Source organism: Lupinus angustifolius, chromosome LG13 (assembly GCF_001865875.1).
Source record: "Lupinus angustifolius cultivar Tanjil chromosome LG13, LupAngTanjil_v1.0, whole genome shotgun sequence".
NCBI classification, from domain to species: Eukaryota; Viridiplantae; Streptophyta; class Magnoliopsida; order Fabales; family Fabaceae; genus Lupinus; species Lupinus angustifolius.
This window is the reverse complement of record NC_032021.1, coordinates 16,497,200-16,512,566: the sequence shown is the minus strand read 5'-3', so window position 1 is coordinate 16,512,566 and position 15,367 is coordinate 16,497,200. Positions and strand designations below refer to the sequence as shown.

Here is a 15,367-nt window from a genome sequence, read left to right as displayed (position 1 = left end):
ATTCTTTAGATGGCTACATATATCTTTAATAAACTAGATCCTCTCAGTACCAGATAAGATTATGACATATGATCTTAAAAAACTTTAATAGTAAAGATTTTAAATTATTTTTAAATAACAAAACTAAAAATGATGAAACTAATTTGAGTCTTGTATTTCAGCACTGAACCCTCTAGTATTAGAGATGATCTCAACTCATCTTTAAAAGGCTAAATAGGATTCACGTAGTGAATGATAGAAAGACCTATGTAAAATAGGATCTATCCATGGAAAACATGGGGTTGGTTTGATGATAACATTTGGAGGGAGATAGGGGATAGGACCCAAACTTTGTTCTCGATTAATGTTTGGGTGGGTAAACATAGATGAGAATTACCTGTCCCCAATGGTATCTCATTCATTATTCCAAGTCAATCACATGTTGACACGTGAATAAAAACAAAAATTAAAAAAAAAGTAAAAGTAGTATTCTGATTGGCTTGGGACAAGAAGTGAGGTTCACACTTCAGAAAATATAGCTGGTGTATTAACCAAGTCGGTTACCGTGGACAAGTTCAGGCAATGCATGAGCTTGCTGAACATTCACTAATGGTAGACTTCGGAGTGCCCCCAACCCAATGGTGGAAAATGGAGAATGATGATATTTGCCAAGGTGGAGATTGTTGTGCAATGACTCCTATCTCTAGACAACAACAATACAAGTTATGGGTTTAGATTGATCTAAAATGGTTGGGGTAGATGACTATATATTTATATTATGAAAACCTATTGTAACAAGGAGAAGAATAGTAACAACACAAATCCTTACTCTCTAATAATACATAGTGGTAGCCTCTCAAATCCTTACTAAATCTTAAGTATTATTCTCTTTTTTCTATAATATTTTACTATTTGATTGTTTGCTTGTTTCTAATAACAGTACCAATATATAATTTTGACATGTTGAGTGTCACAAAGTATTGGATATGAGAGATGACTCTCACCTTGTTTTTGCATGTAGTGTTTTTTTAAATCCACAAAAGAAAGAAAAAACAAAGCATATTACTTGCGTTATAGAGAGTTGGATCGACGATGTTTGGTCTTGGGAGATTAAATAGCATAGAAACTTGTTGGAAAGAGAGGAAAATTTAATTGGGGATTTGTATGCTCTTATCCAACGTCATGGTTGCAAAATGGATATTGACGACAAGTGGAGGTGGAGCTTAGTTTCATCAGGGATTTATGTGGTCAAGTCCGCCTACCTTATATAGGTGGATCAAAGTCTTTCGTCTTTAGGTAATGTTCTAAAAGAATGTTGGATTAACTGTATGCCTTCAAATTTTTTTGTTTTATATGCAAACTCATTAGACAAAGACTTCCAACAAAGGTTGAGTTATTCGAAAGACAAGTTATTCATAGGGTCGAAGATGTCAAGTATGTCATTTTTTGTAATCATAAGGAATATATTGAACATCTATTTCTTTATTGTGAATTTGCATCTTCTATTTGGAAAGACTTTTATGCGTGGCTTCAACTGTCTACTATAATTACAACAAATTTAATTGATCTGTTGAATTTGCATGAAACCATTAGAACCAAATCTAAAGGTTCAAGCTATTGGAGGATGTTGTTGTTTGTTGTTGTGCGGTCCATTTGGATTATGAGGAATGAGTTGATTTTCATAGAGAATGCGGTGAATTATGTGCATATTATGGATTTTACTCATGCTAGATCTTGGACGTGGTTTTTGTCAAAAAGTGCTCTCACTCATCTAGTTTTTGCTAAGTGTGTAATGACCCAATAACTTGTATTTCTTTATCTTCTTATAGGATTCTAGTTTTGATCCCTCGATTGTATTAGGTTAGCACCCCTTATGCTAATTTTAATGCATTTTTGCTTAGCAAAAAAAAAACTAAACTAGTACCAAATAATTTAATTTGTGTTTTGTGCTTAAATTCCATGAAGCTTCATAAACATAATGTGTTTTTAACTTAATCTAAGGAATTAGATTTGTTAACTAGAATTAGATAAATTAGTATCAGCAAGGAAATGTAGTAATCATGGAGTTAGAAAACATGACGTTCAACCAGGAATTTTGGATACAAAGTGTTTTATTTATAATGCACTTAGCCATAATAAACTCACATATGATCTCTAGTGCTTCACCTTGTCTTGAGAAAATTAGATTTGTCAAACATTTGAGATTGATGAGTAAATTATAAATTGTTATTTGTTTAGATATGTCGTGCAATAATTTATATCTTTAAATAACAGCAATATAAGTTATGAGTTTGGGCTGATGTAAAAGGATTGAGGTAGATGACTATATATTTATCTTATGAAAACCTAATGTAACAAGGAGAAGAATAGTGAAAACACAAATCTTTTTTCTCTAATAATACATAGTGGTAGTCTCCCAACGCTCTCGAGGACGTAGGCACAATTGGCCGAACCTCGTTACCAAATCTCTTCTATTATTCTTTTTTCTCTATACTCTTTTACTATTTGATTATTCGCTTGTTCCCAACAATTGACATCAGATGGCTCTTAACTCGGGTCCCAAATTCGAGGTGGGGAAGTTCGATGGAACTTGTAATTTTGGATTGTGGCTCAACAAGGTCTATCAAAGGTACTGTGTGAGAATAAAATAGATGTTATGGATCAACTGGGTTGGGAAGAGTTGAAGGAGAAGGGTGCAGGAACCATATGACTGTGTCTATCAAATGAGGTGATGTATCATATTATGGATTTGACGTCACCAACATAGGTATGAGAGACATTAGAGAAGCGGTTCATGTCCAAGTCTCTAATAAATAAACTTTATTTGAAACATAGACTCTATGGCCTGCAAATGCAGGAGAATGCTGATTTGCAACAATATCTCAACAATTTTAATCAATTGATCAATGACTTGCATAAACTTGATGGGAAGGTTCGTCTTGTAGCAAAATGGTATTCACAACAAAAGGGGATTGGCTACAATGAGATTTTCTCCCCAGTGGTGAGACACATTTCTATCAGGGTAGTGCTTGCCTTGGTTGCCATCCGAGATATGCACGTAGAACAGATGAATGTGAAGATTGTCTTTCTCCATGGTGAATTAGAGAAAAATATTTATATGACACAAATATAAGGGTTTAGTGCAATTGGACAAAGTCACTTGGTTTGTAAGTTGAAGAAGTCTCTATATGGGTTAAAGTAGTCTCCTAGACAATGGTACAAGTGGTTTGACACTTATATGTTGAAGCTTGATTACAAACGACGTGAGTATGATTGTTGTGTTTATGTGAGAAGTCTTGATGATGATTCTTTTATTTTTCTGCTACGTTATATTGATTGCTACTAATCATTTGAGTGATATCAATGAGATGAAATTCATGCTAGGTAAGGAGTTTGACATGAAATATTTGGGGGCTTCTAGAAAGATTCTTGGGATGAAGATTCACTGGGATAGAGAACCTAGAAAACTATGACTATCTCAACAGAGCTATGTTGAAAAGATCTTAGAGAGATTTGATATGAGCAATGCTAAAGTAGTGAGCACTCCATTGGAAAATCACTTCAAGCTTTCCCTATATCAGTGTCTAAAGACAAATGAAGAGAAGAAGTACATGTCAAAGGTTCCATATGTCAGTACAGTGGGTTGCTTGATGTATGTTATGGTTTGTACTAGATCGAACTTGACACAAGCAGATAGTCAAGTATGCAAGTACATATCGAAACTAGGGAAGCAACATTGGGAAGCAGTCAAATGAATTTTCAGATATTTAGAGGGGACTATAGGTCTCAGTATCATGTTTGGCAGCCAACGGAGTAAGCATTCAGTTATTGGTTATGTTGATTCGGACTATGCGGGAGACTTGGATGATAGAAGGTCCACAATGATGTTTGTCTTCACTCTTGCAAGTGGACCAAATATGTGGAGATCATCACTTTATTTTGTTGTTGTTATGTCCACAACTAAAACAGAGTACATGGAAGCTGGTGAAGCTTCTAAGGAAGCCCCGTGGCTTATGGGGCTGGTAAATGAGTTAGACATTGAGCAAGATGGAGTTCCACTACATTGTGACAGTCAGAGTGCTATCTTCTTGGCAAAGAACCAGGTGTATCATGCTAGGATCAAACATATTGATGTGATATTTCATAAGATCATGGAGTTGGTAGTTTGTGGGAAGATACTATTGCAGAAGGTTCACACTTCAGAAAATGTAGCTGGTGTATTAACCAAGCCGGTTACCGTGGACAAGTTCAGACAATGCATGAGCTTGCTGAACATTCACTAATACTAGACTTCGGAGCGCCTCCAACCCAATGGTGGAAGATGGAGAATGATGATATTTGTCAAGGTGGAGATTGTTGTGCAATGACTCTTATATCTAGCCAACAACAATACAAGTTATGGGTTTGGACTGATCTAAAATGATTGGGGTAGATGACTATATATTTATGTTATAAAAACCTAATGTAACAAGGAGAAGAATAATAACAACACAAATCCTTACGCATAATGGTAGCCTCTCAATGCTCCCAGAGATGTAGACACAATTGATTGAACCTCGTTACTAAATCTTATGTATTATTCTCTTTTTTCTATAATCTTTTACTATTTGATTGTTCGCTTGTTTCTAACAACCCTACAAATATAAAATTTTGATACATTGAGTGTCACAAAGTATTGGATATCAGAGATGACTCTCACCTTGTTTTTGCATGTAGTGTTTTTTTAAATCCACAAAAGAAAGAAAAAACAAAGCATATTACTTGCGTTATTTTTTTTATTTCTTTTGAACTACCTTTTCACCAATTATAATTCTACACTTTTCACCATTAATAGGTGTATTTTTTCTTCTTCTAACAAACGAATATTTTATTAATATAATATAAAAGTTGCTCAATCTAATACAAAGAATAAACTCTAGTCATACATGTATATTACATACTTTATTAACTTCTTAATTAGCAATTGGTTCGCAAGAACTTGTGGATGATTTTCTGTACTTTGCCCTTAATATATCTTACATATTTTGTAGTACAATTCCCATGGACTAATTAATTTCCACCATAAGGAAGTCTATTTAATTAAATAGAGATTAAGATTCACATAATTTGATATCTTGTAATCCTCAAATGGCTTGTAAAGCTTTTGTGATTATATTAGATAGTGTGACAAGGACATGATGAGAATATAAGAATATTAAATATCTGTTCATACTTCGAATGTGAGAATAGAGTTAAAATTATTTGTCTAGTTGCATGTGTGCATGGCGTGGAATTTGCTGGTAACGTTTACTATCAACAACATTATCAAAGGCGCATGTATAGCGAAGTTTAATTACAATAAAGTCCTAGTTGCATCTAAGTTTGTCTTTGTATTAAGATTTTTTTGTTTTAAATAAAGTGTTTGTCTTTTTGTTGTTTTGTAAATAAATAATAATTTCTGATTAACTAAGTAAGATAATGACCCTTCCCACACCTTTTCTTCAAACCATCTTTTCGTATTTAATAGACGCAAAGATATTGTATGGATAGTGGTCAATATTGAATACAAAAATATAAGAAAATTCTGTAGTATCTCATGTGCTTCTTATAATTTTTGTAAAACAACTTTTAAATAACATTTAATATTTCATTTTATAATTAATTTAAAACCAACCAATCCCTCTTTAAGAGAAGTTCACTATGGGCTTTGAAGTTTACTCTCACCATAATTTTCTCAAGAATTATCTTAATTCTTAAAAAAAATGTTAAGATTTATCTTACATTCTTACAATCTTTCATCTATAAATAAATCTAAGGTTTTTCCCGGCTCCTTGTTTTTTAGTTATTTATCTATACTAAGAAAATTCTTGAAGTGTCAAAATCACCCAAATTTCTATAATTCGAAATACTGCTAATGAATCGGGTAATGAGCAGATTATTATAGTATGATAATTGTGGTTGGTGATAGGGCTATTTAACATTGAAATGGTTTGAATGAAAAGTACGAGAAATGTGGTAAATGTTTTAAAGGATGAATATAAATTAGTGTTTGAGAAATTAGAGATCCTTTCAGGTGATAAGAAATTTGTGTAAGTTTGAATTGAATATTCCAATATGTTATAAGTTATAAATGGTGTTTCTGCTAACAGGCAAATTGTTATTTTTAGGGATACTAGTTATCGCAAAGAAATATATGTTTAATATTCTTTAAATTAAAAAATAATGTAGGTTGATTTTTTTTTGATTTAGCAGGATATGGAAGTATAAAGTCTACAGAAAGGATTAAAGTAAATAAAAAAGACTTATTGAAAATATTTAAATTAAACCAATATAAAAGTAAGCGATTTGAAAATATTAAGTTGAGAGATGAAGAACCTGATATTAGATTTCACTATTTATCCTTTAGTATCCAATAATGACATTCATATATGATTATTCCTATGATTTCTCCACCATCAGTTCTTATATATTTATCAATTCATTGACTAAACAAATCAAATGACTAAAGATGATGGATCCACTTACTCCAAGAGTAAGTTTTTTAAGCTTACTCCTCATCCTAGCCATCAATTCTATGGAAATCCAATTATTTGAATTAGTGAGTAGATCTATATACATTAAATATCCTTAAAATTGATGGCTATGATGAAGAGTAAGTTGAAGTAAGTGAACCCTCACTCATGACTAAATAAACTAATTCTTCATTTCTTGACAAATTAATCATCTCAACAAGTGTGCCTGCAGAAATTTTTTAGAATAGTAAGCTTCCCAATGTGTTCAACATTTTTCAAGGAATATCAACTTTCATTACCCAACATTCATAAAACAAAATTTAAGAGTAAACAATTTAAAGAAATGTATGATACTCAATACTAATCTACGCAATCAATAAATTGTGTAATAGTGAAGTGTTCTCAATATGCAATCCATTGTTAGTCAATCATTAAAGGTAGAGCTCACCCAATATGACAATCAATGCAATTTAGGTGGAATGTGTTTCTCTCATCAAGTGGAAATTGACTCTCTTTATCATTGCACTGAGTTAGCATGGAATCAAATTTGGTACATGTCTTCTATCAAATCAATGGTAGATGCTTAGCATGAATCACTAAGGTCTTTCTTTAGGTTGTAATGAGGCTGAGTTACAAATAATATGATTTTTTATATATCAAAGTTCATAAGAAGTTAAGAAAACATATTAGATTTTTATTTATTTTACTCTCTATACATGAACTTAGTAAACATATTTCAACCTTTCTGTATCATTCCTTTTTCACCATTTTTTATTCCTTGTTCATTTTTGCTCTCCTTATTTTTAGGAGTTTTGATTATTTTTTTTTGTTGAAGAAGGAATGAATAGATTCTTCCTCATTTTTACCACCATACATCCTTTTGATTCTTTCTCCCTAACTTGAATATTGCATAGTAATAGTTATCTATAAACACCCAATTTTGACCGGGTGAAAATCTTTTCAATAAAAATAATGAGTAAATAAATGATGAATAAAAATTAATTTAAGAGTGACAACTAGGCTTGGTTGGCCCATCAGGTTAAGAGTGTAACTTTAATCTAAACCCCTTATAGAAACACTATTTTAGAAACACACACTTATCCTAATTAGAAAGAGAGGCAACCATAGTTTTTGAAAAAGGAGGAGAGGCAGCTCAAATTGAAAAATAGGCACAATTTTTTTTTTTAAGAAAAGGGGCAGAGTACCTCACCATTATATTAAGACTAAATAGAAGAGTGCTTACACTGATAGGAATCTATAATTAGGAAGACCTAACCGATTCCTATGAAAATCATTAAGAATAAAATTTGGCAAAACATTCCAAGAGGAAAAAATTCTAGTGGCAATTGCATAGTTAGCAAGTTTATCCGCACAAGTATTTCCTTCCCTGAATATATGAGTGTAAGTGCAATTCATTGTTTCCATAAGCCTTTGACAGTAAAACCATTTGTTTCTTAGTTTCCAAGGAACACTGTACTTGCCTTTGAAAATCTGGATGACAATAGCAGAGTCACATTCCAACCACACCGATTTCCAGCCCTTCATATAAGCAAACTCAATTGACAACAATGTTGTGTTAAATTCAGCATAAATGGAGTCCTGAATGTCAAAGTATGTAGCAAAGCAAGCTAAGAAGTCTCCATTGTGATCTCTGAATATAGCACCACCACCCGCATGCCCTGGAGAACCTTGAGCCGCTCCATCTGAGTTGATTTTCACTTTCCCTATCTGAGGAGCATGCCATGTCACCTCAACTATTCTAGGAGAGATGCTGTAATTGATTTTTATATTCAGAGATTTTTAGGATGCATAATTCTTGCTGATTTGGGGTGGCAGAGAATTTAGATGTTTTTCCAGAAAGGGACATTTCCATCTTAATTCTATTAATTGCTTGGCAGGTTGTGATTTTTTTGTTTCCATATCTGCAAGAGTTTCTGCAAAACCAAATGCAGTTGATAGTGTGAATTATGCTTGCGGTTGTGAGATCCTTAACCTGAGGACTCCAGTTTCCTTTACACGCCTTTAGAATGTTTAGGATTGAAGATTTTTCCAATGAAATGGAGAAAATCAAACTAAGTCAATTCCACAGACCATCAGCAAAAGGGCAAAGAAGAAAAAGATGATCACAAATCTTTGAAGATTTTGTGCACAAACTGCAAATTGACACCATATTGCAACCTCTGATTTGAAGATTATCATCTGTTGGCATCCTATCATGAGCTAACCTCCAAGCTAGAAAGGATTTTGAAGGAGGAATTGAAGCAGACCAAATACTTTTGCACCAGTTGAGGTTATTTGTTGTTGGGTTTACAAAGTTGAAGGCCTCTTTTAATGAAAGTATACCATCAACTGAGTGTTGCCAGCAAGCTTTGTCAACTTGTTGAGAAGGTCTAAGGTTGGAGATTTTTTCATAAAGCAAAGGAAACTTGTCAAACAAAATTTTAGGAAAAAACCACTTATCATCTTGGATGAAATCAGTCACATAAGCCATAAGGCTATAATGAAACTCAGTTGGAATGCATAGGTATTCAACCAAAAGTGTTCCTAGCCAATTATCAATCCATAAATTTATTCTTTGCCCATTGCCTAAACTCCAAATAGAATTGGAAGTAGCAGTGAGCCAGTTAGTGCAAATTCTAGGCCAGATAGAAGATTTGTAGTATCTATTTGTAGGAAAGATTATTTTGCCAAATCTACTTCTGAAGAAAACTGCCGAATCCTGCTCAGAACTCCACATCTCCCAAGCAAGTTTTATGAGAGCAGCTTGATTCAGTTTCTTAATTGATCTGATGCCCAAGCCACCAATGCTGAAAGGAGTGCATAACTTAGACTATGCCACAGTGACCAACTTCCTCTTATTTGTGCCACCAGACCAGATAAAATTTCTGATACAAAAGTCCAGATTTTTGAGCAAACTGGCAGGCCACACATATATTTGGAAGTTGTATAACATCTTACTTTGAATCACATATTTAACCAACTCAACCCTGCCCATAATTGAAAGAGAATGCCCTTTCCAAGTGGCAAGTTTGCTAATAATTCTGTTAGCAATAGGCTGGAGATGTATTCTTTTAGGTTTACCCTTGAATAAAAGGACTCCTAAGTAGTAGAAAGGAAGCTAGCCAACATTGAAGCCCAGTTAGGAAGTTAATCTTTCAATCTTCCTAGATGTTGTTGTTGTGTAGAACTTTCATTTTCTATGGTTGATGTGTTGACCTGAGGCTTCAGCATAATCCCAAATTAAATGATTGAGGGCAATCAACTGTCTTTTAATACCTTTGTAAAATATTAGAATGTCATCAACATACAAAACATGACTAGGAGTGATCAGATTCCTAGGGCCAGAGATAGTGCTGATTAAATTCTCAGAGACAAGCTTGGTTATTCCTCTACTAAGCACATCTTTAGCTAGACAAAAGATGAGGGGAGATAGGGGGCCCCCTTGCCTTACCCCTCTTAAGAAATTGAAGAAACCAACATGGATACCATTCACATTTATTGAGAGTTTAGCTGATTTCAGAATTGTGCCAATCCAATTGATAAATTTAGCATTGAATTCAAAAGCTTTAAGAGTATCAAGCAGGAAGTTCCAATCCATTGTGTCAAAATATTTTTTGATGTCTAGCTTAATGGCTATATTGTCCCCAAAAGTCTTGTGATCCAGGAGATTAATAGCTTCTGAAGCAATACAGATATAGTCATGAATGTATCTTTCTTTGATAAGGTGTGTTCTTTTATACATGAACAAACCTTATAAGATCAAATATCATTGTATAGAACACGAGAGAATACATTTTTTATTATTTGTTTCATATTTGTTATGAAGTCGAGAAAACTTCCATCCTGCAATCATAGTGACTAACCACCACATGAGCATGAGTGGTATTAGGGTACCATTGCACTTGGGTATCCTTGTGCCATGATGGAAGGCTTTAAAATAATCATTTCATAATAGCATACGCATAATGCACTAAAAATCACTTCATAGTAGCATATACATATATGTCATACACTAAAAAGAGCATATCATAATAGCATTTAAATACATATCATGTAAAAAAATCATTTCAAACAAGCATGCATTTAGTCATGTGCATCCCATACAAAAAAAATCATTTCACAAAAGAGTCCACATGCATATCATGCATTCATGAAAAAATTATGTCATAATAGCATCTACATGCATGTCATAATCATATCAAAAAAATAAAAACAAAATAAAAAAATCATTTCATACTAGCATCTACGTGCATGTAGTTTGCACACAAAAAAAGGAAAGAAAACAAAAAAAATACATTTCATACTCGCATTCATGCATATCATGCACCCATGTATGATTTTTTTAACATACAACCGTTTATTCAATTTCATGTATGTCGTGTTCCAAAAAAAAGAGAAAAGAAAGAAAAAAAGAGAATTTGCACGGCATTCATGTAACAACAACATTTATTATATCACTTATGTGAAGTGCATTCATCAAATCATACATCCATTACCTATAAATGTATGTAAGGATTAATGTTATCATTTTTCTTAGATCCTTTATCGAATGATGCTTCATTCTATATATTGTAAGATCATGAATACCTAAGATAACAAATGCAATCATATTGTAGAGTATGTGTGCCCTCTCTATGATTGTCGTCAACTACTATATGACCTAGAGGGGTATAACCCTAGAAAATGGTTGTGTGATGGTCTACGTGTTATATGGAAAGTTCTTCGTTTGATCATGGAAATTATATTTCAATAATTCAGAATAATTTTTTTTAAATCAAACTCCTTGGGAGTTACAAATTTAAAGTTGGAATCATTGCGCGATCTAGGAAAAACAACGCTAATCAAACTCATATATTCAACACCAGAGCTCGAACAACAATGAAGGCTAACAAATTCACAGAATGAGAGAATCTATGTGTCAACATAGATGAGGGGGAGAGAAGAAGGGTTATGACAGACACTTAATTGATTCTTATTTCCACCTCACTATCAATACCTTGAGGGAAGACAAGATGTTCATGAACAACAATATACGTCCTTATGAAGATAATGAACTTTTAAAGAATTGGTAGTCTGAGTCGGTGATTGATGTAGTTGTATTAAAGTAATTATTTGATTATGTTGTAATTCATGTGCTTTGAATTTTATTTGGACTTATATTTATGTTACTTGAGACAATATCTTAATGAATTTGCATGGCCATCTAATATTTCATCCTCATTCATGTATTTTTATCATCTTCATTCTCATATATTTACATTTCTTCCATACCATTGCGGACATTCATATTTCATTTCCCATTTCTTTCCCCGACGTTTCACAAATCAACACATGTATCACAATTTTGTAGAGACTTTGTCCAGTTATAGGATACTTAAATATTTATCAATTGATTCTTTTGCAGTACCTGATAATGATCTCATTGAGTTTGGTGATGGAGAAGAGGGTCGAGGAGTAAAAGATGAGGTAACAAAACAATTGGAGGAAAACTAAGAATGGGTGGCTAATATGTGTTATTAGTAAGTACCTAAGAAATGAGAGAAACTAAGAATGTGCGTAGACTACAGATATTTGAACAAAGCAAGTCTGAAATATGAATATCTCATCAATCTCATTGATGTTTTAGTCGATGGTGTGGATAGGAGTCATAAGATATCCCTAATAGACGGATATTTGGGCCACCATAAAATTCTGATAGACAATAATGGTGTATGGGATGGAAGTTATTTTACCCATAGAAGTAGACATTCCCTTATTAAGAGTCTTGATGGAAGCAAAGCAAGAAGAGAAGGTTGGTTGCCATTCGTCATGGTCAATTATACCAAGGTAGAGTGGTGAGAGGTTTTGATAAGAAGGTTCATCCGAGAGAATTCGAAGTTGGGGACTTAGTGCTTAAAAATATCCTCCCAAATCAGGAAGATGCTCGTTGAAAATGGGGCCCAAACTATGAAGGTCCCTACATTGTCAAGAATGCATTCTTAATGGGGGCTCTGATCTTGCAAGACATGGATATGAACGTTTTACCCAGCCTATGAACACAGACGCGGTTAAGAGATTCTATGCCTAAAAAAATGAAAAAACATGTTAGGTTGAAAAGCCGAAAGGGCAACTAAGCAAAAATTAGAATATCAATAAAAGTCTGGTAGGTTTAAAAACCCGAAAGGGCGACTTGGGCATGAGCGGAAAGCTTAACCAGATATTCAACCTTGACCTAAGTGGATATACTTGAAATGAACCCATGAAGACCCATATGTTTTCTGCTCAAGTAAAACCAAATGTCACTACTATGCTTGGATTTCCCCTAAGGGATTTCTGTCTTATTTCTTCATTTGAGCCTATACTCTATATCAGCATCAAATCTTATTTATGTAACACATTTCTGGACCCCACATAGGTATTTTTCTAAGCCATTTCAGATTTGCTCTCCATCACAAATAAAATGAAGGGAAAATGGGAACTTCGTTAGAGTTTTTAACATTCGTTCTTGTGTCTGATTGACTGTGCTGGAAGCCAACCAGAAAATCCAAAAAAGTTACCTATAACTCCAAGAAATTCTAGGTAGAGTATCTACTACTCCATCTTCAACACACACTCTCCCCTATAAGCGATGATCTATCTAAAGCTCCTTCCATAGTAGGCTTCATGAAAATTTCAATTCCCTACATATATAAGATCACTTAATCCACCATCTTCATCCTCTTCCTCTTATCAATTTCCCTTTCCTCAATGGATGAGCAAGGTCAATATAAGATGTGCACCAAAAGAAAATACTCAATGACGTCTAACCATACTTCTTCTTCACCAAATAATAATGATTACCCCTCTTCCTATGATGATTCATCATGGGAAGAACAAGCTTTTGCAAAAGATGCAGCTGGGCTTGGTTGCATATGGCCACCAAGATCATATTCTTGTAGCTTTTGCAGAAGAGAGTTCAGGTCAGCACAGGCTCTAGGTGGCCATATGAATGTTCATAGAAGGGATAGAGCAAGACTAAATCAGCAACCATCTAGCCCCAAACAAAATGAAATTCTGAATCATCAAGTTCAAAACCCTTTAACCTCAAGTTACCTATACCCATCTTCTTCACTTTTTGGATTGGCCAATACAAACAACACTAACCCTAACTATTCTGATCCTCCTCATGATCTTGCTTCATCTTCTAAGGTTTTAACCCCATCAGTTAATAAGAATTTTAGAGAAGAAACCTTGAGTATTCCACTTTATAATTCTTCTATTTTCCATAAGACATATCCTACTCTTTCTTCTAACTCCTTGTCAAATCAAGCTGAACCTTGTGTTGACAGAATCTCCAAGGGATGGAATAATGATAATACTGATGTGGCTGTGAGCTTCAACTTGAACTTTGTGTGTAGAGCTTACACACCTATGCAGTTTGAGACTAAAGAAGAAGATTTATTAAGTTTCAAGAAGAAGAGAAAGGATGCATCAAATCCATTCTTCCCAAAATCAGGTTCAGTTGAAACACATCAAAAGCAGTCACATATGTTTGAATTTAGCCCTAGCTCCATAGAAGAGCTGGATCTGGAGCTAAGGCTTGGATACAGGTCCAAGGTATAGTACTAGGCTACTAGCATATATAGGAAAAACCCTTTGTTTATGATATATAAATTTCTTCTCTTATGTTTTCACTCTTGTTGGTTATTTTGTTCACTTCTTTGAATACTTTGTATGGAAGCTTTTCAAGTATGATTGGATTTGTGATAATAACAATATTGTTGCTATCACAGACGAATTGTTGTAAACTACCCCTTCGTAGATAGAAAACACATAACATTGTGATTGGTGGTTCCATCGATTTTTATTAGCCAGGATCATGTAAAATAATAAGATACCTATGATAGAAATCTCTATGGCTATAATCTTCGCTTTGAAAATGTACACCATATATTCTAGTATAATCCGAATTTTTTTAACATTTAGTTTACATTGTACCATGTTATTTAATTTTATTTATTCGTCTTTGTGCATGGTAAATTATGTGTCTTCATCAATAAATCCAGTCACACCGAACTTATGCTTGCTGGTCTTTTGAATTTGGAAGTGAACATAAAATGATCTTGACAATAGTTCATCGTTTTGCATGTAGGAGTTGACCATTAAGTCTCTTTTCCGTACTCATATGTGCCTAATCCGCACTGACCAGTGCATTGTTAACTCAACGAAAATTAAAGCTTCACTCTAGATGAAGAGAGTTAATGATAAATATGCATCTAATTACTCTAATTGGAATGTTAATCCATGAAACTGTCCAACTTCGAATGCACATCTAAACTATTTTGGAAGAATATAGTTTTAAATTGCAATCTACAATCATAATTTTGGTTGAAAAAGATTATCCTTATAGAAATTTCAGCAATGACATTGTATTTGCAATTGCAGCTTCATTAACTGCATTTTTTTTTTCATAATTTCTCTCAATTGTGATAACAATCACAACATCAACTTAACATGAGGCAGAAAGAGAAATTGTATATTTAAATAAATGTTTGTTTGAGAATTTGAAAGAGATATGATTTGTATGCTGAGGTTTTAGTATTAGTCTTAAGATTAGGGCATGTTTAATTTGTGTGGGTTAAGGGGTGAAGGATCTGACTAAGAACTGCATGGAATATCGTGCTTTGAGCTAAACAATATTTTTCTTTCATTCAGTACCTCACTGACATTTCATTAGACAGATAACAAATGTTACTAAACTAATCTATAAAACACAATAATTAAGCTTTTCAAAGACACATAAAGTCAGATACATCCCAACATTGATTCCCTTTTCCTTTGTATTATAGTCATCATCACAAGATTTGTTGCAGTTAGTATCCTTATCTTACATATAAATCCATTTGCATGTGTTCTCTTTCACACCTTTTTTTTTTCTT

The 15,367-nt window shown here is 33.5% G+C and overlaps 1 protein-coding gene across 1 annotated transcript; it reads left to right on the top strand.

Moving 5' to 3' along the window:
• Positions 12,958 to 14,378, top strand: LOC109325027 (zinc finger protein GIS-like). The gene has a single exon (XM_019557174.1). It carries the CDS (start codon positions 13,197 to 13,199, stop codon positions 14,049 to 14,051), a length of 855 nt encoding a protein of 284 aa, XP_019412719.1. The 5' UTR covers positions 12,958 to 13,196; the 3' UTR covers positions 14,052 to 14,378.